Below are 18,366 nucleotides of genomic sequence, written 5' to 3' on the forward strand. Positions count from 1 at the left end.
ATTCGGGGTTGCCGCGCAACCCGAGACTCCGAGTCTCGGGTTGAAATTGTCAACCCTGAACGAAGTCAACCCAGAATGCAACCGGATTTCGGATAAATCAACCAATCAAATTTAAGTCGTTCAGGGTAAATTTGTTCAGGGTTCGTTCAGGGTAGTTCCCCGACCAGGGCCTAAAACCGACGCCAAAACAAGTGCAAAGCACAATAATATTAATAGTATTAATACTCGGAGTACAAAGTATAATAATACTAACATGTATCGTAGTACTAATAGTAGTACTACTATAGTAGTTCTAGAAACTGATTTTTTGAACGTGCATTCTAGAATATTTCAAATCTTGCGAATGCGCGACGCCGATGAAGTGTCCTCTCAAGCGATGGTGGTGTATCGCAGCCCCGTGAGCTATGACGCGCCGCTTAGGAGCTACTACTATGTTAATCCAGCCTACTTGACACCGAACCTGCACCTCTTTGGAGCCATCAACGACCAATGCATCCTCGGGATTTTGAGTTTCCTCGACGGGACTTCGCTCGTGACCGCTGGATCGTCCTGTCGAGCATTGCACGCTCTATCAAACAACGATAATCTGTGGCTTTCTTTGTGTCGTGAAGAATGGTGCGTGTCGCCTGAGCATCTTGCATTCGCCGGCAGGGTGGAAGGAAAGGCACTGTACCGATTCGCGCAACAGCAATTGCAACGGTATGTAACTCACTATGCGTTGACCATATTGATTCCGCAACTGGTGGCTAGGGTCGCCCAAGACATTCTCCAAGCTCAACTGCACGTCCCGTCGCTTCCATCGCACACAGTCCAAGCCCTCACACGCAGTCTTTTTGTTGGACCCCCTTGATTTCTGAAGTAAATGCGCTGGATAACAGACTTTAAAGTTATCAACTTCACACACGCATGGATACAAACAGAATGCAATTGTGTGACGCACTCCCGACTAGGCCGCATTGGGCAGCACGGTAGTATTATCGAAATGCGCGCCGTGGACTTCCCTGCCATGTGTGGCCTGTCGAGGGCGGGGATTACCACGGCGTCGATATTTCTTGAACGACGATAGCTCAGTCACAGTGGCGATGGTCTCGGCTTTACTGTGTTGGTCCATCAAAGGTGAAGCTGTCATGTCCAGCGACGCGGCCGAGTTGTCGCACTGATGCAGGACAGAATCGTCGAGTGACAGTGTACTGTCATGACTCGCTGGATTTGATTCAGCCTCGTCGATTTTGTTTCGCATTTTTCGTTGCTTCTTGCGATAGTTTCTTGGGCGCCTTTTCGATGGACGACCCCCTCCGTCCCTAATGCACATTTGATTAGAGCGGCACGATGTGCGAAACAATATTGCATTAGGTGCGCAGAAATATCTTCTGGCTTTGATGGGGAGCGGTCCGCTGACACAGCTTCAGCAAATGTCTTGGGTTGGCTGGATGTGCGCTCCAAAACTTTGACGGACTTCGAATGGCCACCATGGAAACCTCGCGATGGTGTCGTCGATAGTTGCCAGTTCACCGCTTTGTTGTAGTTCGACGAATGGACGATTTGGTTGAAATAGGTGGTAGGCACGAATTCGTTGAGCGGGCTTTGAGGTTGAATAGCTTGGGAATACGAGTTCGCTTGCAAGAGATGCATGTCCATCCAGTAGCTCAGCTCGTGACTTTTAAACAGCTCGCTCATGTAGCCATGATGAAGTCGAGCTTGAGTTCGGTACGTTTCTGGGCAGCTCAATTTGTCGGTGGTGAGATAGGATACGGCTTGAACGAGCTGCCGTGAGCCGTCCGGAGGGACGTTGAACTTCCCACGTGATTGTCCTGGCGATCGACGTATTTGACGACTGGTATCCAAGTTGGTTGCGGCGTTGTCACACTGCAGCCCATCACCTCGTTGAGGGTGAAAATTTCCTTCCAACTGAAGGTGGATGTTCACTCTCCCAAAGGTATGGTGCAAAATTGACGACTTGATCGCAGGAAGCGACTTGGATCGGTTTGTACGGTATTGCTGTCGCACGGGGGAACGAAATAGCCGATACCCGCTTTCAAGGAGGGGTACCGGATCGTTGAAAAGGTGTGGGTTCGTGTATATCTCTTGGTCCACAGCGTGGACAACATAGCCAAGATGGGAGACGTTGTCTTTGTACGGAATCCATGTGCTTGTGTGGAACGTCCTACTGTAACCCATGACGCCACATGTAAGCTGAAGTGGCATGCTCATTCTGGAGGTGTTGAGGACTGCTTACCGCGGCGGACCTTCTCTTGTCCTTTCTTCTAGTACGTTCTTGTCAGCCATCGCGCGCGTCGGAAGGGTGCAAATTGAAAAATGGCTGTTCTGTATAGGCAGTTACAATTTGCCGGCAAAGTACCACGAGGAGTTGACCCATTGTATTGCCGGCAAAGTACCTCGATTCAATCATCCACCCGACATAGTAAATTTAAGTTAAAATAGAATATTATTTAAAGCAAACAGGATAATATTATCTGTGTTCCCAAGTTCACGCCTTTTTGATAACTACGCGGCACAGTAAGAACCTGCCATGATGGCTTCCGACGACACGTACCAAATGAATATGGGAACCGAAGGTGTTCAACGTTGTCCGAGTCGATGAACTACATGTTCATGTCAGCTCCCACAGCTCAATGGGGGTCACGACGCACCTTGCATTCGGCCTGGTAGGTCCCACGGTACATGAGGCCGGACGGTGCTTCTGCCCATTCGTGTCGCGGAAACAAGAACTCATGCGTGGTTGACTGAGGGGCGTACGAACCGAGCACCACTTCCTCGCTCACCGAGAAGACGTGTCTCCGGACCTTGTTGCGGAAGCGCAACCCACTCACAATCTCTCGGTTCACTCTGAAAAACACGGCAAATTTGTACTTCGCCCCTTCTTCCATGACGAATGGCGTGTCACGGAGGTGTTGAATGCCTTCCTCCGAGTCCAGATCATACGTGATATCGTGCCTGTTGTCTTCAAATACTACCTGCCCATTCTATTGAGAATCCAACCACCAATTCCTTCCTTACCTTGAACTGCTTGACAACAACACGCCGACACTCGTGTATGTCTACAACGATATCCCATGCGCGAATGAGTACTAACACTATGGATGAAGTACGACACATTACCACCCAAGTCCCCTTGGGCCGCGGTGCCAAGCAGATTCGCCTTGTACCGCTGGAGACTCGAGTCGTGCTTATCCTTCTCCAGCAAATCACCAACCGATGCGATGGCCTGATCACTCATCTACGTGTACTTGTCTTGAGGGGACTAAGATAGCAGAAGCTCCGCACCTTGTATCCCATGTTGTTGGGCGTATGGGGCTCAACTTCGCCGGTCGTGGTGCAGTCCTTCGTCATGTGTATCGTACGACACTCCATCGACTTCAACAAGAAATAGGGTATCCTAAAACCTGTTAGAATGGATACATTATTATTAGTTCCAAAGACTTATCCATTGCCACATTCCAAGGATATATCCATTTTTACAGGCATCGATTCCTCCGCAGAGATGGCCGATGTCGAGTTGGAGCAGACGCTGTTCCATGAGAAGAACGTTTGGATCTACAAGGTGCCGCTGCTCACTGGCGACCCCCGCGCCGATCAATGGGACGTCGAGAAACCCCTCATGACGGGGTCGCTGCGTGTCGCCCAGATCAACGACAATTGTTTCGTCAACCTGTACGAAGCGAACCAAACGTTATTCGCCCAGTGCCCTGTGGAAATCGACGCAACGCGCCCCTTGAGTGCGTTTGTCCAAGATTGTGTCGACTCGTCGCGGTATTTTGTCCTTCGAGTGGTCGATGCAAAGTCCGGCCGACAAGCCTTTGTTGGCATCGGTCTGCCAGAACGGTCTGCAGCGTTCAATTTCAAAGCGGCTCTTCAAGACTTTGCAAAGTATACACAGCGCACCCTGTCCCTCGAGCACAGCGCATCAAAGACCAGTCCTCCGAAAGGCCTGAGTCTCCCGGATGGTGCCAAAATGCGGATCCAAATCGGTGGGAAAGCGCAAGTCGTCGTCGCAGGGTCGGATTCCGCCGCCGCGACCCCACCTCCAGCGGACCTGTCGGCCTTCAAGATTGCACCGCCGCCAGCGTCCAACCTCCCGTCAGACCCAACGCTCACCTCCGCAGCTGACGACGAAGATTGGGGCGACTTCAAATAATCCAAACGTGCATATTTAGTCATACTTTTTACGTGTTGACGGCGGTTTCACTTTTCGACGTTATTTCATGGCGATGGATATTCCCGCGCGGATCTTAGTGGGGTTGCGGTGCCGGCCTCCGTTCGACCACGAAGTCCATTGGGACACCACCTTCGCTCCTGCGTTGCATTTTGGTGACCACGCCGTCCACGTGGCCCCAGGTCGACACTACAGCCAGCGTTCATTTGGGTTTGACTACGTCTGGCCACCGTCTGCGTCGCAAGAGCAGCTGTACCACGACGCAGTGTTCCCCATCGTCCAGCACGTTGTACGACTTTCCATGTTATTACATGTGCTGCACTTATGATGGCTCGCTTGACAGCTGCAAGGCCATGATGGCACGGTGATGGCATACGGACAGACCGGCACAGGCAAGACGTATACCATGGGGTTTCTAGACCCAACGCTCCCGCCATCGCAAGCCGGCATCATTCCTCGCGTATTCGAGCATCTGTTCAACGCGACTCAGCATGACCCGTCTGCATGTCGCATTTCCGTGTCGTTTCTTCAAATTTACATGGAGAACGTCTACGTATGTTGCTTATGACTGCTGCCTTCGTTCATGCACGTCAGGTTAGGATCTACTCGTGCCCCCCACAAACTACGGCAGCCTCGAGCTGCCCGTGCGACCAACATCCGACGGCCGTGCGTTTTATGTCGACGGGCTACAATCGTACGACATTGGATCGTTGGACGAAGCGGTGTGTTCATTCACTACATGACGTGGCACCACCACAGCCAACGACGACCTTTGTAGCATGGATTGATTGGTGTAGCCATGCTCAATCGGTCGCTGGCGTCCACGGCACGAAACCTGACGTCGTCTCGCAGCCACACGATGCTTAAGATCACGCTCACGCGGGACAACCACATGTCGACGTTTTCGCTAGTCGACCTGGCCGGGTCCGAGCGGCCAACGGCGGCTGGCAGCCATTCACTTGATCACGTGGACGTCTCATTCGCGGCGCGAGAACGCGTGCAGAAACGGCTGAATGAAGCTAAGTTTATCAACTCGTCGCTGTGTGCGCTAGGCAATGTCATCGCAGCGTTGTCGCAGCCCGAAAAGCAGCTACAGTCCAGATGTCGAGAATCGAAACTGACAAAGCTGCTCAAGGGGGTCTTGGGAGGCTGCCATGTCACCCTTGTGATTGCCACCGTCGACGCCGCGCCACAGAGTCTTGGCGAGACCATGAGTACTCTCAAATTCGCCGCGCGTTGCAAGAAGGTTCCGCTTCGACCTGAAACTGCTGCCGATCATCCAAGTCAGCACAAACAACCACGTAAGAAGTCGGCCGTCATGACGGACGCCGTCACCCAGACGAGCTTGACGATGACGAGGATCACGGAAGCGGACGAGGTGATGCGGAGGACTTACGAGGCCAGGGAAATGCAGTTGCATGTATGTGATTCCATTACTTCAATGTGGGCGGCGTCATGTTGATGGGAGCTCACGTTGTAGATGCTGTACCAAGAACAACTCCATAAGCTTCGCCGGGTGCTCGAAGAAAGCGAGCGGGTCCGCTTGGGTTGCACTTCTCATGTCGACCGCGCGTCCATTATGAATCTGTCTTTGTCTGACCTTGACGTCGGCTACGTGGAAGGTACGACGACTTGCAAGCATAACAATCTGAGTGACGTGATGCGGGGTAGTGAGCTCGGACGACGGCAGCAACGACAACGATGACTTTAGCCAAGTGCCAGACCTATAAGTTGACATTGATGCCGTGTCGGTTCGAATAATGTAACTGCCACACGTCGTATCTTCGTTGTATCGTCGTGCGACCGTCTGGCCGTGTGGCAACATGGACAAACTCAGCGACGCCCAACGCAAGTTGTTCCAGTCGGGGGGCTCACTGGGCGACTATGACATTGTCAAGCCCATCGGGAAGGGCAAGTTTTCCGTCGTGTATCGCGCCAAACGGCGGCGGGACGATGTGGTCGTTGCGTTGAAAAAGGTTAATATCTTCAACCTGATGGATGTCAAGGCACGCGAGAAGACGCTCAAGGAAGTGCGTCTCGTGCAGTCCGTGCACCACCCCAACATAATTCAGTACCTCGATGCATTCATCGGCCAAGACGACGAGCTGTGCATCGCGTTTGAGTGGGCCGAAGCAGGCGACCTCAAGCGTCAGGTAGTATGTCAATGCCGTGTTCTTCTGTGACAACGTTGGATGTATAGATTCGCAAAGCGAATGATAAACACGCACGCTTTGACGAACGCACGATCTGGACCTACTTTGGGCAGATGTGCGCCGCCATTGAGCACATGCACGCCCATCGTATCATGCATCGCGACATCAAACCCGCCAACATCTTCTTGACGCTATCTGGGGCTGTGAAAGTCGGCGACTTGGGGTACGCCCTCCTTCCGCATCGAGTTGACACGACAAGTGATTAGGTTGGGGCGGTACCTGAGTGAAGACACGATGGAGGCGCACTCGAAGGTCGGCACGCCGCTGTACATGTCACCAGAGGTGCTGCGTGGTGACGGGTACGACTGGAAGTGCGACGTGTGGAGCTTGGGATGCATCTTGTACGAGTTGGCGATGCTGCGGTCTCCATTCAAGTCGGAAGGGCTGAACCTCTACGGCCTCTTTCAAAAGGTAATGTCATCCTTCCAAAGACGAAGACTTGAGGGTTGTGTGCCATGTAGGTCAACAAAGGCGAGTACGAGCCAGTGTCCGATGTGTACAGCGCCACGTTGCGGACGTTGGTAGCCCAGATGCTATCGCTCGTGCCCAACGACCGCCCGACCCTGGCGCATCTTTGCGCAGTGGCCACGGCGTCCGCACTTTCCCCCGACCCCCCACAGACCCCCCCCTCTCATATGCCATCCAACAATGAGGAAGACTCCGATCGGAGGTCCATTGCCAGCCGAGAAAGCACCCCCTCAACCGTCACGTCATCAGGACACAACAACGCCTCACGAATCGATGCCACTCGAGCATTTGTCTTGAGCGAGCTCGCCCATGACAAGCTCGTGCTTTTGGATTATCCATTCCAAGTACATTGATACATGCTTCGCTATCTACGCTGACTAACTGGGGTCTAGACTATCTTGCACCTCAGACTGCCACGTATTTACTTTGCTACTGCCGCCCCTCGTGGCCACACTCAAGTAAGCAGTCGAACTGCAATATCGCTACAGTTCATATCCGATGGGTAGTTTGCCCACTTTATGGCCATCATGGACTGGCTATTCCATCGCGTTCCCTCTGTCACGACGGACGTACAGCTCAACGATGACTTGATCCCCCCGCTGCGTAGAGCCACTGCCGTTTTGGTGGCAGCTGGGCGAGCCGGCGTCGACACGCAGTCCATCGCTCCGTCCGCCCTCACAGGAGGCTACGGAGCAGACGTGTGCGCTTTGCTCGACGGTGCCTGCGACTCGATTCTGCAGAACCAACGACCTCCCAAGTGTGTGATGGGACCTGCCGAGCCGGAACAATCATCCATGGATAAACTCGATGGAGAAAGCGCCTGCGACTGGGCAGACGACGCCCCTAACAACTCCCAATCAAACGACATGTATGTACATTCAAAAAATAGAAACTCCCCCCGTGCCTCAATGTGAGCGCCGATCGTGTAGACATGATGACGACATGAACCAAGACATGTACGTGGTGACGACATCGCGACACGAACCAGAGGGCCAACTAAGTGGCCTCCAGCACCTGCCGCTGAGCCCTGTGACCCCCATCAACACGACCATGTGGGCGGCTGAAATACACCGAAACGTGCCCAGAATCCGAGCCAAAGTGGCCACGATGGTTTCTGCTGGAGCTAGCCTTTGGAGGTACCGGTTCGAGCAGCTGCAGCGTCAAGGGGCGGTCGTCGTGTCGGGGGTGCCTGCCACTCACTGCCAACTTCAAACGCTCGTGGCCGTATGTTCGTTTATACTACTCGGACTGGGTTGATTACTACTCATATTAGACCCTGCGGCACCATCGGGAGAGCATTTCGATCAAGGAAAGAGAGCTCAACGACACGTCCGAGTGCTTGGCTTGGCGCGAGCACTTTCGGCGCCGAAAACACCGACAAACACACCTCGACGGTGTACTTCGGAGTCTCGAAAGCACCCGAGTGGCCCTCCATGCATCTTTGAGCGCAACTGCCGAGACTCTCGGCAGCACAACCGCCGCCTTGGCTACCCAGAGCCACTCCCTCACCGACTCGGGGATGTTGACGCGCCTCAAAGCCGCCCTCGTCACGCTGCGTGCGGAGAACGCGGCGATGGACAGGACCGCCGCCATCCTCCACAGCTCGTTGCGCATGCATCTCCCTTCGCATCATGGGTTTGCATCCCAGAACAACAACGCCCCCGACACTAACGACGATAATGACCAAGGATTATTCAGGTGTTATATTGGCAATTCACAGGAGTATTAAAATTCAAACGCGTCGAAGGCACTGGTCGTGGCCGACGAAGCCGACGGTTGTCTCGACAGCGACGACGACGGAGGTTTCTTTTGCTCGAGCTCTTGGAGCACGGCCGACGTGGTGCTGATGAACGCGCGCTCGTCGTCAATCAGGCGTTGAATGGCCAGGGACACGGTCGGGTCGGTCGATTGGGCGGCGCGGTGCTGGTCGCGCTGGGCCGTGAGCCGTAGGAGGTTGGTAGCCAGGTGCTGGATGTGGGTCACTTGAACCACGTGTTTCTGTGACACGGCGAGCTCGGTCAAGGAGCGGAGGAGGCTGGCGTTGGCGGCGTCTAGGTCTCGCGCGGTCGCCTCGCCATGGTTATCCGAGGCCCCCCCTTCAAGCGAGGACACGGGTCCCGAGGACGAAAACGCTTCAAATCCAGCCGATAAAGCCGACGGCGGGTCACCGACAGAGGTCGATGGCGTCAACCCAAACCCTTCAAACGTGGTCGTGGAAATGGGCGATGGAAAGCCATCAAAGCCAGACGTCGATGCAGGCGCGTACGCCGATGTACCGAGGGTGAGGGGGATCGCCCCAGAGTCGCGGCGACCTAACGTACCAAACGAAGACGATTGCGGGGGGGGTTGCGAGGAATCGACTGGCGTGGTGGTTGTGGGAGTGGTGGCTGAAGAGGCGACGGTAAAGTCGGTGAATTCGGCAGGTTTGGTGCTTCCAAATGTCGAAGGTTGCTTCGATCCAACGTCAAGCGATGGGGCGGGAGGAGCGGAGGAGGACGAAAAGTCGCCAAACCCTGACGAGTTGGTGGGCGATGGGAAATCGGCAAACCCAGACGACACCGAGTTGTTGCCAAAACCGGAGGAAGGTTGACTGGCTACGACGACTGGGGCCACATCAAACTCGCCAAAACCCGTCGACTTGTTGCTGCCAAAACCAGAAGGAGCTTCGACAACGATTGGATTTGACTTGGAACTACCAAATGTGGTGGAAGTTGGGATAGTTGACGCTGAGGGTGGCGGCGGTAGGCTAAAGACCCCAAAGTCGGATGGAGGGGACTTGTTACTGCCAAAACCAGAGGTCGACAGCCCAGTTGCCGAAGCACCAAAGTCACCAAAGTCGGTCGTTGCGGGAGGATTGGGGCTGCCAAAGCCCTCAGGAGCAGACGAGGTGGCGCCGCAGAAGTCTCCAAACGCAGACGTGTTTGTCGGCGAGGGAAAGTCGCCAAATCCTGAAGAAACCGACGATGGAGGTTCAGGAAAACTGCCAAAACCGGAAGGGGGCAGAGTACTTGACGCGGCTTTATTACTGCCAAATTGAGCAGGAGATGCCAAGTCGGCATTACTGGTCGGTAGAGTGTTCAATGCAGAAGGGGAGGGAGCTTTCACTGCTGGAGTTGATGGAGACAAACCAAACTCCCCGAAACCGCTGGATTGGACCTGCTTGTTGCTGCCAAAACCAGAGGTCACGGGGTCAGATGTAGACAACGGTGCTCGTACGGGCGAGTCGAACCCTCCGAATCCCCCGCTTGGTTGGCTCGGATTACTGCCAAGACCAGAGGCTTCTGGAGCCACAGGCGCGGACAGCCCAAAGTCTCCAAAGTTCCCTGGACTGCTTGGAGTATTGCCAAAACCAGAAGTCGCTGGGGATGGCACTGTAGCTGGCGGGGCCGATATCGGCGACCCAAATGCATTCAATCCACTTTGGCTACCGAACCCGGAGGTCAACAGCGAAGGGGCACTTTGGGGAGTTGTGGGCAGGCCAAAGCTGTTGGTGCGAGTAGCTTCGTGTTTCCCAAAACCGTCGACGGCCGAAGATGCAGAGACTGACGGTTGAGCTCCAAAGCTAGCTTGACGAGACCTGCTGCCAAAATCAGAAGCAGCGGGAGTTGCAAATGGGGCGTTAAGGTCCTGGGCGGGTGAAGATGCGCCAAAGCCTCCAAAGCTGCTTGGAGCTTGAGGACCAACACTACCCTGGCGTTGCGAGCTGCCAAAACCAGAAGTAGGAGGACCAGCAAAGCTGTTCGGCGCTTGATTGCCAAAGCCATCCATCGGTGGTTGGGCGGGCGACCCAAAACTGGTTTGGCTATTGCAAAAACCAGAAGTTGGCCCCGTCGTACCCGATGAAGCCCCAAGTGGCGGCTGCGCGGCAAAACTCGCTTGCCTTTGCTGCCCAAGATCGGGAGGCGCCGCAGAAGGGGAGCCAAACTGACCAAAGCCAGCATTCGGAGAATTGCCAAAACCGGCGGCATTCGTGCCAAGACCCGCGGCAGACGACGTGCGAGAGCCGCTTGGAAAGTTCCCACCGGATATATCTGGACTATTTCCAAATCCAATCGACGACGACTCAGCTGCCGCAGGAGACCCGCCGTCCAGATCATCAAAGGCCGACATGCCTTGAACGGGGGCCGGGGGTTGGGGCGGTTGAGTTGGCTGCAAGTGGCCGGACGCAGGCTGGGAAAACGATCCTGTGGACCGAAGCGACTGCTCCAGTTCCAGCGGCAGCGTCTGTGGCAACGGCAGCCCTCGCTTGGTCACACACACAATCAAGTGCATGGCGATGTAAAACTCGGTCAAGTCCAGGCGGCCGTCAGACGACCGGTCCGCCAGCGTCCACACCGTCCGGAGGTCCTACGCATGCACGAACCATTATCTCGAAGTTCGATGTGATTGCGTCATCGGTTACATTTCGGTCCATGCCCGACATTTGAAACAGCGCGGCGGCATCTTGGCCGAGGAGGAACCCGTCGTGGTCCGTGTCATACTGCGCAAAGATGCCCTGGTATTTTGTCTTCTCGTCGCTCGTGATGGCATATGTCGAGGCGGGTGGCTGTTGTTGTTGCTGCTGAGGAGGCGGGACCCCTTCCAGCCGCGCCAACGCGAAGGGCGACGACGCCAGTTCGTAGAAGTGTGGCAAATTCACGGGATGACCTTGTTGCGCCAAAGCAATCAGCCGCATGGCCACGTAAAAGTCTTTGAGGAGGAGGAAACTTGTTTGACGTGAGTCTGCAATGGTCCACACCTGCATGCAATGTCATGAAGGGGTTGCTTACAATGGAACCAACGAACCTCCCGCAGAATGGACTTGTCCAAGCCCGATTTGGTGAAGAACATCACAGCACTACGACCGCCAATCGCACCTGTCCTTTCGTCGTCGGCAATTTGAAATAGCATGTCGTAGTAATGCTTCTCCTGTGGGGATGGCGGTGTCCACACAATGCCTTGTGGTGGGCCTTGTTGACCGACATTGAACTGGCCTCCTTGAGAAGGAGCCTCTTGATTCATGCCTCTATAGGAGTGGAAGTTGCCTCCACCCTGCTGTTGCTGCTGTGCGCCAGATCCATACCGGTTGGTACTCCCAAAGTTGTTTTGCTGCATCCCTTCAGTCCGTCACACAAGATCACGATGATTTCAATCGCAAAGCCAGTAACGGCCCAAATTGTGCTCCCCTCACAAGGTTATCCGGATAGTTGATGTTTATCCGGTGCTGTCCATTCGGGTTTCGGGGCAAGTTACAAAGTAACTGCTCCTTTCACTTAAATCACATCAAAACCAAGGACAAAGGGTCTCTCATAGCGACTTGGCTTGTGGTGCACATAGCATACTTGAAGAGTTACACTTCATTTGGGGAATCGGATGTACCGTGAAATAGATAGGTGGTTGATGCTCGTACCTACTCCGCTCGCTATGTTGAATTAGTACGAAGTACGTAGTTCTCACATGGTGAAAGAACTAGTACATGTATATTTCATGGATTGCGATGGTGTCGAACCAGGCATGATACAGTACCATCATTGCGACCGATGGCGATACAAAATGACGAAATCCTGGAACGAGATGATGAACCATGGCATAAGCGAGTGATAGTTAAGCCTCGCCGATCCTACTTGTTCAAGGAGCACATGATGTCCGAGCGGATGGCGTACTTGACTCCATTGATCACAGGGGCTCCCGAGTGCTCCACGTTGTAGTGTTGAAAAATAAGCACACGTCCAGGAACTGGATGCACCTTGATCGTGTTGTCGCGGTCGAAAATAACCGTGTCGCCGCCTTCGAGGTCGTCGCCGCCATTCAAGTAGATCTGAATGGTTATGTACGACTGCTCGCTTCCGTCGGGTCGGCGATACGAGCCGCCACAGTGCGGCTTGAATTGTTGGCCGGGGTAATACCGAAGGAACCGCAGTCGTTCATTCACGCCAACGACGGGTTTGCCTTGAAACGTGGACGGCAGATGCGGCCGCACGCGGTCCCAAACGATGGAAGCCGTCGCCACGTCGTCTATGATGCACCGGTCGTTGTTCCGGACGTCTGGGCGAAGGACTTGCCGGCCGTAGCCAACGTTGAGCAAAGCTGGCTCGTAGCCACTGGCTTCGCTGTGTCGGATCAACGCGTTGCATTCACCTGAGGATAGCACGTTCTCAAGCACAAAGGCCAATATACGTCGTTCAGGTGAGAAGATTTCTTGGACTGTGATGGGAGTTGTCGGCGGTCGGGTGAGGGACGATGCAAGACTATGGTAAGTCATGGTCATCAAAAATGAGGAAATGTGCGAATTCTGCAGTGTGAACTTCGATAGATGCGAAATCAAGTTCACACTACAGAATTCGATTGCACTCCAACTTGACCATCACTTGGACGTTTCGTTCGACCAATGGCATCGCTGCATTGCGGACGAACATTCCACGAAATGTACGAAATGACAAAAGTAACGTTGTCAGTTACCAAGTGAAACCGATCTAAGCACTTCGTTAAACATGCTGACGATATCCTCGGTTGTCCACAATGCCATCTTACTGCCAGCATGGAGAGAGGTGATCATTGTCATCGATGATGGGTTGTCTCATACCAATGTCATAATCGTGTAGATCCAGTCGACTTTGATGGAGCACATGCATGAGTTTGTGGTGCCTTACAAAGACAATCCTTCGGCGCTCCAGATTCTATTAAGCATATGTGGCGATGCGTTTGCAAAACAATTCTTTTCCTCTGAACGCGCCCATGCATACCTTTTGGTCGAGCCATATATGTCTGCTGATACTCGCAATGAGTTGGAGTGCCAGCTTCTGTCGCAACTGCTCGCGTTTCTCGCCCCACATGTTCGAGATCGTCAATAGACTTCACAAATTTCACATCCAGTGCTGCGTAGATGTCCAACATGCTCCAAAGCAAGACCATGCATCAACTTAAGAACAGTATCGAAGAATCCTACGCACTGCACGTGGCAGCACTTCCTTCAACTGCATCAACCATCGAGCAAGCCGCCACGAATGCGATCCATCATTTACACGGCCACTTCTTCATCCCCCCAGTCTCAGCTCCACCCTTGCGAGCAGCCCCCACCTCGTCCTTTTTAACCATCGTCTCCAATCAGAGTGTTCGCTACCCCCTCGAAGCAGACGCGACGTTAGCCGCTCAAGCACTTGTCGATGAAGCAAATATGTTCCAGTCGTGTCATGGACGTTCACTACCGACGCAACTCCGTCAGCTTCTATGGTTCCGACGACTCTACGTCCCTGACACAAGCGTTGAGATTGGCTGGCGATTACAAGCGAATCAGTCGCTCTTGGCGTTGCCCCAGCCATGGACATCCCCCATATCGTCACTCCTGTTCCGCCTCGTTCGCGATACTTTGGCAGAGTTTCCAAGCACGGCCGTCGACGACCAGCCTCGACTTTGTGATGTCCTCAACATGTGGTACGTCTTGACGAAGCTCCAAAGCAGCCACTTTCTGTACCTGGCCCTGCCGCTGGTGCGCCTCTTTCCATCGTTCGACTCCAAGTACGTTTGTCTAGCATTGCACTAAACAATGCAAACAAGCCATGACCCCATTTCTTTGCAACTTGTTGGGATGCACAGGGAATCCCAGTTGGTGTCTTGCTTGCATGTGTTTCTGAACAAGTATCACCGGTGCGGTGTTAGCCGGAGTGACCTGTACGCATCCGCCCAACGGGTGAGTCGACCCACCTTAAAGCTCATCGTCACAGAAGTATCACAGGTGTGGCTTGATGTTGGGGTGCAATACGCAAGTCTATTCCACCACGTGGATGGAATTTTCGCCCACACCAAACTCGATCTAGCCGAAAAGCCCTCGCAACTATTTGTGCCGTACGCTGGACGACCATGGACGCACCATGAAAGAAATGTGCATGTGAATAGTTTTGATGTGTATTGCCCCCCGTGTAGATGGATTCAGCGGGCATTTGTTGGCTATTTGCCCCATCGCGCAGTTGAATTTGTGTGGGACCAAGTAATACGACCTAGGGGTGGAAACAATATGGCTGACGTGTAGTACTACATACTTACTACTCGTAGTGCATGCTGTCCAGCCAAGGGTGGCAGACGTGCCTCGAGCACTTTTGCGTCGATGTGTGCGGGCTCCTCTTGCCCCAACTCGAACTCGCGACCAGTGTGGTCCAACTCGAAGCCGCCATGGACTCGGGGCCACGGGGGTTGTTTACTCAGGACGTGCGTCGGGCGTTCCAACTTCGCGCTCCCTCTGGGCTGAATGAACAACGTCGTTCGTCTAGCTAATATAACACGTGTATTCTTATTAATGCAACGTGTTGCCGTCGTCATCGTGGTCGTCGTGGTCGTCGTCGTCGTTGTCATTGTCACCGTCATCGTCATCGTCGTCATCGTCGTCGTGGCCAATGATAGCGTTTTCAAACTCCTCAAACGCCTGCAAGCAAATGACATCACACTATTTTGTGGTGATTCGTACAACGAACGCACCTCGATGCCGTCTTCGTCCATGGACGTTTCCAAGTACGTGAGCAGCCTGTCCATAGCATCCGAGTCGTCTTCCACGTCCGCCAACGACGACATGAACGACATGTACGTCTGTAGCAACCTGATGAGGATGACGTTATCGCAATGACACACCAAGTACCTCTCCCGAGAATTTCACACCCGACGTCCGTGCCTGGTCAATGGTTTCCATGGCTTGTGAAAACTCGCGCTGTGAAATGATCGCACTAATCAACCCGGCATATGTCGTTTCGTCTGGGGAGATGACGTCGCCTAGATAAAAGGTTGGAGCATGACGCAATCTTGATTCGAGATACCTCCGGCAATATCTTGCAGAATCAAGATGGCTTCGTCAGTCTGGTCAGCGTCCACCAGCGCGTTGATGAGGTTGTTGTACGCTGGCAAGTCCAGGCGGACCCCCAAGTTATGCGCTTCCTCCGTTACCTACTCCATCACATAAGGTGGTTGACGTAGGAGCACATGGAAACATACTTCAAGGGCCTCCTTGAGCATTTTGTTGCGGTAGCATGCATCCGACACGAAAATGAACGCCAGCATCGTAAAGTCGTCGGGCTTGAGCGTTGGATTCCTATGAAGACATGTCAATACTCAAGCACCATCCCGAGAAGCAACGCGCTGCATTTGGCAATGGGCCATACATGTAAACGCTCTTCAACACGTCAATGGCATCCTTGGTGTCTTTAAGCGTGGCTCTTTTTGCAAGCATGATCGCCAATCGTTGCGACAGCGCCGTGGCTGGCGGCTTTTTGAGCGATTGGAAAATCTGCATGGCCTCTGTAGCCTGCCGCTTCTCCAAGAGGAGCTGGAAGTTGGCGATCAGGTCGTCATCTACGCGAGACGGCGCCGCCACGTTCGTGGAGGAGAAGCGAGCCATCACTCGCTTCGAAAGTGACGCCCTTCGCACAACATGACGCATCCGCATCACCAGAACCATGGTGTCAACGAGAATGAAAAGGGTTGGTCGAAGGTGCCGAGGTTCATTGGGTTAACTATTATTCGGATACATTGCTATACATCGCCATGTTTATCCGGATTATTGAGATTCAAAACTCGAGTGATGACGCTTGGTTCAATTGCGCTTCGCGTTCTTGGATCTTGCGTTTGGTCTTGCTGCCCATCCACGCGCCACGATGATCGTCTGGACGGCGGAGATCCGCATAAGCAGGTGGGGGACTAGCCAAGAATGTCTCGGCCTTCTCGTCGCCCTTGACCATGCGACGATACCATTCGTTGCGAAGTTCGGAGCGCTCAGACTTGGTCATGGCACCGCGAGCTTCGGGGCAGATAAAGAAGAGGCGCTGGATTATCAACCCCGTCGCCACGTTCAAATTCAACGAGTCGGCAAACCCGTGAATCGGCAAGTATACACGCTTGTCCGCCGCGGCAATCATATCCTACGTCAGACCATAGAGCTCGAGTGGTCGAAGCTTCGTGTCGAACCTGACTCACTCCATCCGCCTCCCGACCCATGACAATGGCCACGCGTTCCGGAAGCTTGAGCTCGGGGGCTTCCAACGACACGGCTTCTTGACTCAATTCCGTTGTCCAGATCTGATATATGGTCAATATGTGAGCACCAGTGAATGGAGGGAGGGTGCGATACGCACGTCGTAGCCACTTTCTCGCAGCGCTTTGATGCATGCAGCAGACGTCTTGAACCTGCGAATGGAGAGCCAATCCGTCGCTTCCTGGGGAGAGAGGCCAACGTGATCGTCAAGGAACATGTCCAAGGTGGAGTAAGTACCCGCGCAATGATGCGATCTGCCTTGTGTTGCTTGTAGAAGGCAGGTTCGACAATCCAAACATGCTGAATTCCAAAGCATTCGGCTGCGTGGACATGATTAGATGCGACGCACCATAACATGAAGATGGACCATACCCGTTCGCAGCACAGCCATTTGGTTGAACATATCACAGCTCGATTCCAGGACGAGAACGATTCGAGCCGTGCGGCGTTGGAGGACTACATCAGATTAGTCCTCATCGAAAGCCAAGGGCATGATGAAGCACATGACGTACCTGTTTCTGCTTTTCGAATGCGTCGAGGGACGTTGTCATCGCTAGGTCACAGTGAGCCACGCCAGGATCCATACAGATGATGTCTACCAGTGATCCATGTCGTTGGTGTGGACTTCCTCAACTTCCAGCTGGTTGTTCTTACGGTAGGCCGCACCTCTCCACTTTAGAATGTAGTCGGACAAGTACGAATAGGCCGTGACCGCCGCGAGAGTTGCAGCGACCACCGCCGCGTCGCGCGTTGTCACCATGATGACCAAAAGACAAACCACCAGTCAACTCTCCAGCGACACATCCGGTTAATATACGGATAGTTGTGATGTTGTGTAACTGCCGTTTCGCCAGTTACGGATGTCGTCCTTTTAAATGGTGCATCCGGTTAATATACGGATAGTTGGATGTTGTGTACTTCGAAGTAACAGGTAGCACAGTCTACCTGCCGCTTTTCCCAACAAGAGGATTCGATGGGACATTCGGTGACGTTTGGGTTTCACTCCTCGTTAAGGCACCGCCTGCACAAATTATACTAGTAGTACACACGACCTCCGCTAATTTTGTGGGCGGGTATACTAGTTTCAACTTAGAACGTTGAATATTCTGCTATGGGTTTCGCTTTATTTTTTTTAGGTGAATATTCAAATACTTCGAAGTACTGTACTGGTATGTTATTAATGGGTGCTTTAACTTCTTATAAGGCTTGGTCGAAGTGGTAAAAAAAGGACTTTGTCGGGTTCGATACACTGAAATTGAAATAGAAGTCACGGATATAGAATAGAAACTCTTGCATTATCCGGAGAGTTTGTGCTATTTCACGCAAAAATAGAAATTCTGCGGGTACCTAATTTCTAAAAAGTCCGGATAGTGCCAAAATAGCAACCGTAAAAACGAAGTTTGACTTTAACCTACCAGTATGCTTTAGCAATAGGTTAGAATTTACAGTTGGAGATGCTCCGATGGAATAATACCGTAGTTTTCAAATTTTGATTTACTACCGGTAGACCGATTAAATTA

General features: G+C 53.1%; 11 protein-coding genes across 18 annotated transcripts; 5 read left to right on the plus strand and 6 right to left on the minus strand.

Moving 5' to 3' along the window:
* The first annotated feature begins 329 nt into the window (after window positions 1-329).
* Window positions 330-908, plus strand: H257_01820 (hypothetical protein). The gene is made up of 2 exons (XM_009825218.1): window positions 330-699; window positions 751-908. The coding sequence occupies exons 1-2, from the start codon at window positions 344-346 to the stop codon at window positions 848-850; spliced, it is 456 nt and encodes a 151-aa protein (XP_009823520.1). The 5' UTR covers window positions 330-343; the 3' UTR covers window positions 851-908.
* On the minus strand, window positions 330-2,302 carry H257_01821. Of its 2 annotated transcripts, XM_009825219.1 has the most exons (3): window positions 2,237-2,298; window positions 1,349-2,164; window positions 864-1,301 (listed from the first exon to the last, which is right to left on the minus strand). In XM_009825219.1, exons 1-3 carry the CDS (start codon window positions 2,284-2,286, stop codon window positions 947-949), a joined length of 1,221 nt encoding a protein of 406 aa, XP_009823521.1. In that variant the 5' UTR covers window positions 2,287-2,298; the 3' UTR covers window positions 864-946. The 2 variants fall into 2 exon arrangements, with proteins under 2 accessions (XP_009823522.1, XP_009823521.1); XM_009825220.1 differs by having other exon boundaries at window positions 330-2,164; window positions 2,237-2,302.
* A 155-nt stretch (window positions 2,303-2,457) lies between these two features.
* On the minus strand, window positions 2,458-3,389 carry H257_01822. 2 transcript variants are annotated; one of them, XM_009825222.1, is made up of 6 exons: window positions 3,286-3,389; window positions 3,121-3,226; window positions 3,019-3,059; window positions 2,652-2,975; window positions 2,555-2,603; window positions 2,458-2,505 (listed from the first exon to the last, which is right to left on the minus strand). In XM_009825222.1, the coding sequence occupies exons 1-6, from the start codon at window positions 3,370-3,372 to the stop codon at window positions 2,489-2,491; spliced, it is 624 nt and encodes a 207-aa protein (XP_009823524.1). In that variant the 5' UTR covers window positions 3,373-3,389; the 3' UTR covers window positions 2,458-2,488. The 2 variants fall into 2 exon arrangements, with proteins under 2 accessions (XP_009823524.1, XP_009823523.1); XM_009825221.1 differs by having other exon boundaries at window positions 3,121-3,238.
* A 17-nt stretch (window positions 3,390-3,406) lies between these two features.
* On the plus strand, window positions 3,407-4,181 carry H257_01823 (hypothetical protein). Its single transcript, XM_009825223.1, has one exon. The coding sequence runs from the start codon at window positions 3,413-3,415 to the stop codon at window positions 4,154-4,156; it is 744 nt and encodes a 247-aa protein (XP_009823525.1). The 5' UTR covers window positions 3,407-3,412; the 3' UTR covers window positions 4,157-4,181.
* A 48-nt stretch (window positions 4,182-4,229) lies between these two features.
* On the plus strand, window positions 4,230-5,904 carry H257_01824 (hypothetical protein; the record flags this gene model as incomplete). The annotated part of the gene is made up of 6 exons (XM_009825224.1): window positions 4,230-4,463; window positions 4,518-4,727; window positions 4,774-4,896; window positions 4,953-5,594; window positions 5,655-5,796; window positions 5,846-5,904. 6 exons carry the CDS (start codon window positions 4,230-4,232, stop codon window positions 5,902-5,904), a joined length of 1,410 nt encoding a protein of 469 aa, XP_009823526.1.
* A 93-nt stretch (window positions 5,905-5,997) lies between these two features.
* H257_01825 (NEK protein kinase) lies at window positions 5,998-8,526 on the plus strand (the record flags this gene model as incomplete). The annotated part of the gene is made up of 9 exons (XM_009825225.1): window positions 5,998-6,327; window positions 6,375-6,550; window positions 6,594-6,798; window positions 6,849-7,199; window positions 7,248-7,313; window positions 7,362-7,723; window positions 7,785-8,079; window positions 8,129-8,411; window positions 8,504-8,526. 9 exons carry the CDS (start codon window positions 5,998-6,000, stop codon window positions 8,524-8,526), a joined length of 2,091 nt encoding a protein of 696 aa, XP_009823527.1.
* H257_01826 (hypothetical protein) lies at window positions 8,428-11,998 on the minus strand. Its single transcript, XM_009825226.1, has 3 exons — window positions 11,641-11,998; window positions 11,258-11,593; window positions 8,428-11,202 (listed from the first exon to the last, which is right to left on the minus strand). Exons 1-3 carry the CDS (start codon window positions 11,947-11,949, stop codon window positions 8,581-8,583), a joined length of 3,267 nt encoding a protein of 1,088 aa, XP_009823528.1. The 5' UTR covers window positions 11,950-11,998; the 3' UTR covers window positions 8,428-8,580.
* Window positions 11,999-12,322: 324 nt separating this feature from the next.
* Window positions 12,323-13,158, minus strand: H257_01827 (hypothetical protein). Its single transcript, XM_009825227.1, has one exon. It carries the CDS (start codon window positions 13,100-13,102, stop codon window positions 12,455-12,457), a length of 648 nt encoding a protein of 215 aa, XP_009823529.1. The 5' UTR covers window positions 13,103-13,158; the 3' UTR covers window positions 12,323-12,454.
* A 144-nt stretch (window positions 13,159-13,302) lies between these two features.
* On the plus strand, window positions 13,303-15,210 carry H257_01828 (hypothetical protein). 4 transcript variants are annotated; one of them, XM_009825231.1, is made up of 7 exons: window positions 13,303-13,382; window positions 13,437-13,667; window positions 13,718-14,349; window positions 14,428-14,521; window positions 14,567-14,676; window positions 14,728-14,818; window positions 14,884-15,210. In XM_009825231.1, exons 1-7 carry the CDS (start codon window positions 13,326-13,328, stop codon window positions 15,100-15,102), a joined length of 1,434 nt encoding a protein of 477 aa, XP_009823533.1. In that variant the 5' UTR covers window positions 13,303-13,325; the 3' UTR covers window positions 15,103-15,210. The 4 variants fall into 4 exon arrangements, with proteins under 4 accessions (XP_009823533.1, XP_009823531.1, XP_009823530.1 ...); XM_009825229.1 differs by having other exon boundaries at window positions 14,755-14,818; XM_009825228.1 differs by having other exon boundaries at window positions 14,567-14,818.
* H257_01829 lies at window positions 15,122-16,303 on the minus strand (the record flags this gene model as incomplete). 2 transcript variants are annotated; one of them, XM_009825232.1, is made up of 6 exons in its annotated part: window positions 15,978-16,303; window positions 15,811-15,907; window positions 15,636-15,762; window positions 15,461-15,591; window positions 15,304-15,411; window positions 15,122-15,250 (listed from the first exon to the last, which is right to left on the minus strand). In XM_009825232.1, exons 1-6 carry the CDS (start codon window positions 16,271-16,273, stop codon window positions 15,122-15,124), a joined length of 888 nt encoding a protein of 295 aa, XP_009823534.1. In that variant the 5' UTR covers window positions 16,274-16,303. The 2 variants fall into 2 exon arrangements, with proteins under 2 accessions (XP_009823534.1, XP_009823535.1); XM_009825233.1 differs by lacking the exons at window positions 15,122-15,250; window positions 15,304-15,411 and having other exon boundaries at window positions 15,437-15,591.
* H257_01830 lies at window positions 16,296-17,623 on the minus strand. Of its 2 annotated transcripts, XM_009825234.1 has the most exons (7): window positions 17,446-17,623; window positions 17,359-17,399; window positions 17,219-17,302; window positions 17,084-17,166; window positions 16,947-17,027; window positions 16,780-16,890; window positions 16,296-16,733 (listed from the first exon to the last, which is right to left on the minus strand). In XM_009825234.1, the coding sequence occupies exons 1-7, from the start codon at window positions 17,604-17,606 to the stop codon at window positions 16,383-16,385; spliced, it is 912 nt and encodes a 303-aa protein (XP_009823536.1). In that variant the 5' UTR covers window positions 17,607-17,623; the 3' UTR covers window positions 16,296-16,382. The 2 variants fall into 2 exon arrangements, with proteins under 2 accessions (XP_009823536.1, XP_009823537.1); XM_009825235.1 differs by lacking the exon at window positions 17,446-17,623 and having other exon boundaries at window positions 17,359-17,441.
* Window positions 17,624-18,366: the final 743 nt, after the last annotated feature.

The sequence above is a fragment of the Aphanomyces astaci genome (assembly GCF_000520075.1).
Source record: "Aphanomyces astaci strain APO3 unplaced genomic scaffold supercont1.3, whole genome shotgun sequence".
In the NCBI taxonomy this organism is placed as follows: Eukaryota; Oomycota; class Saprolegniomycetes; order Saprolegniales; family Verrucalvaceae; genus Aphanomyces; species Aphanomyces astaci.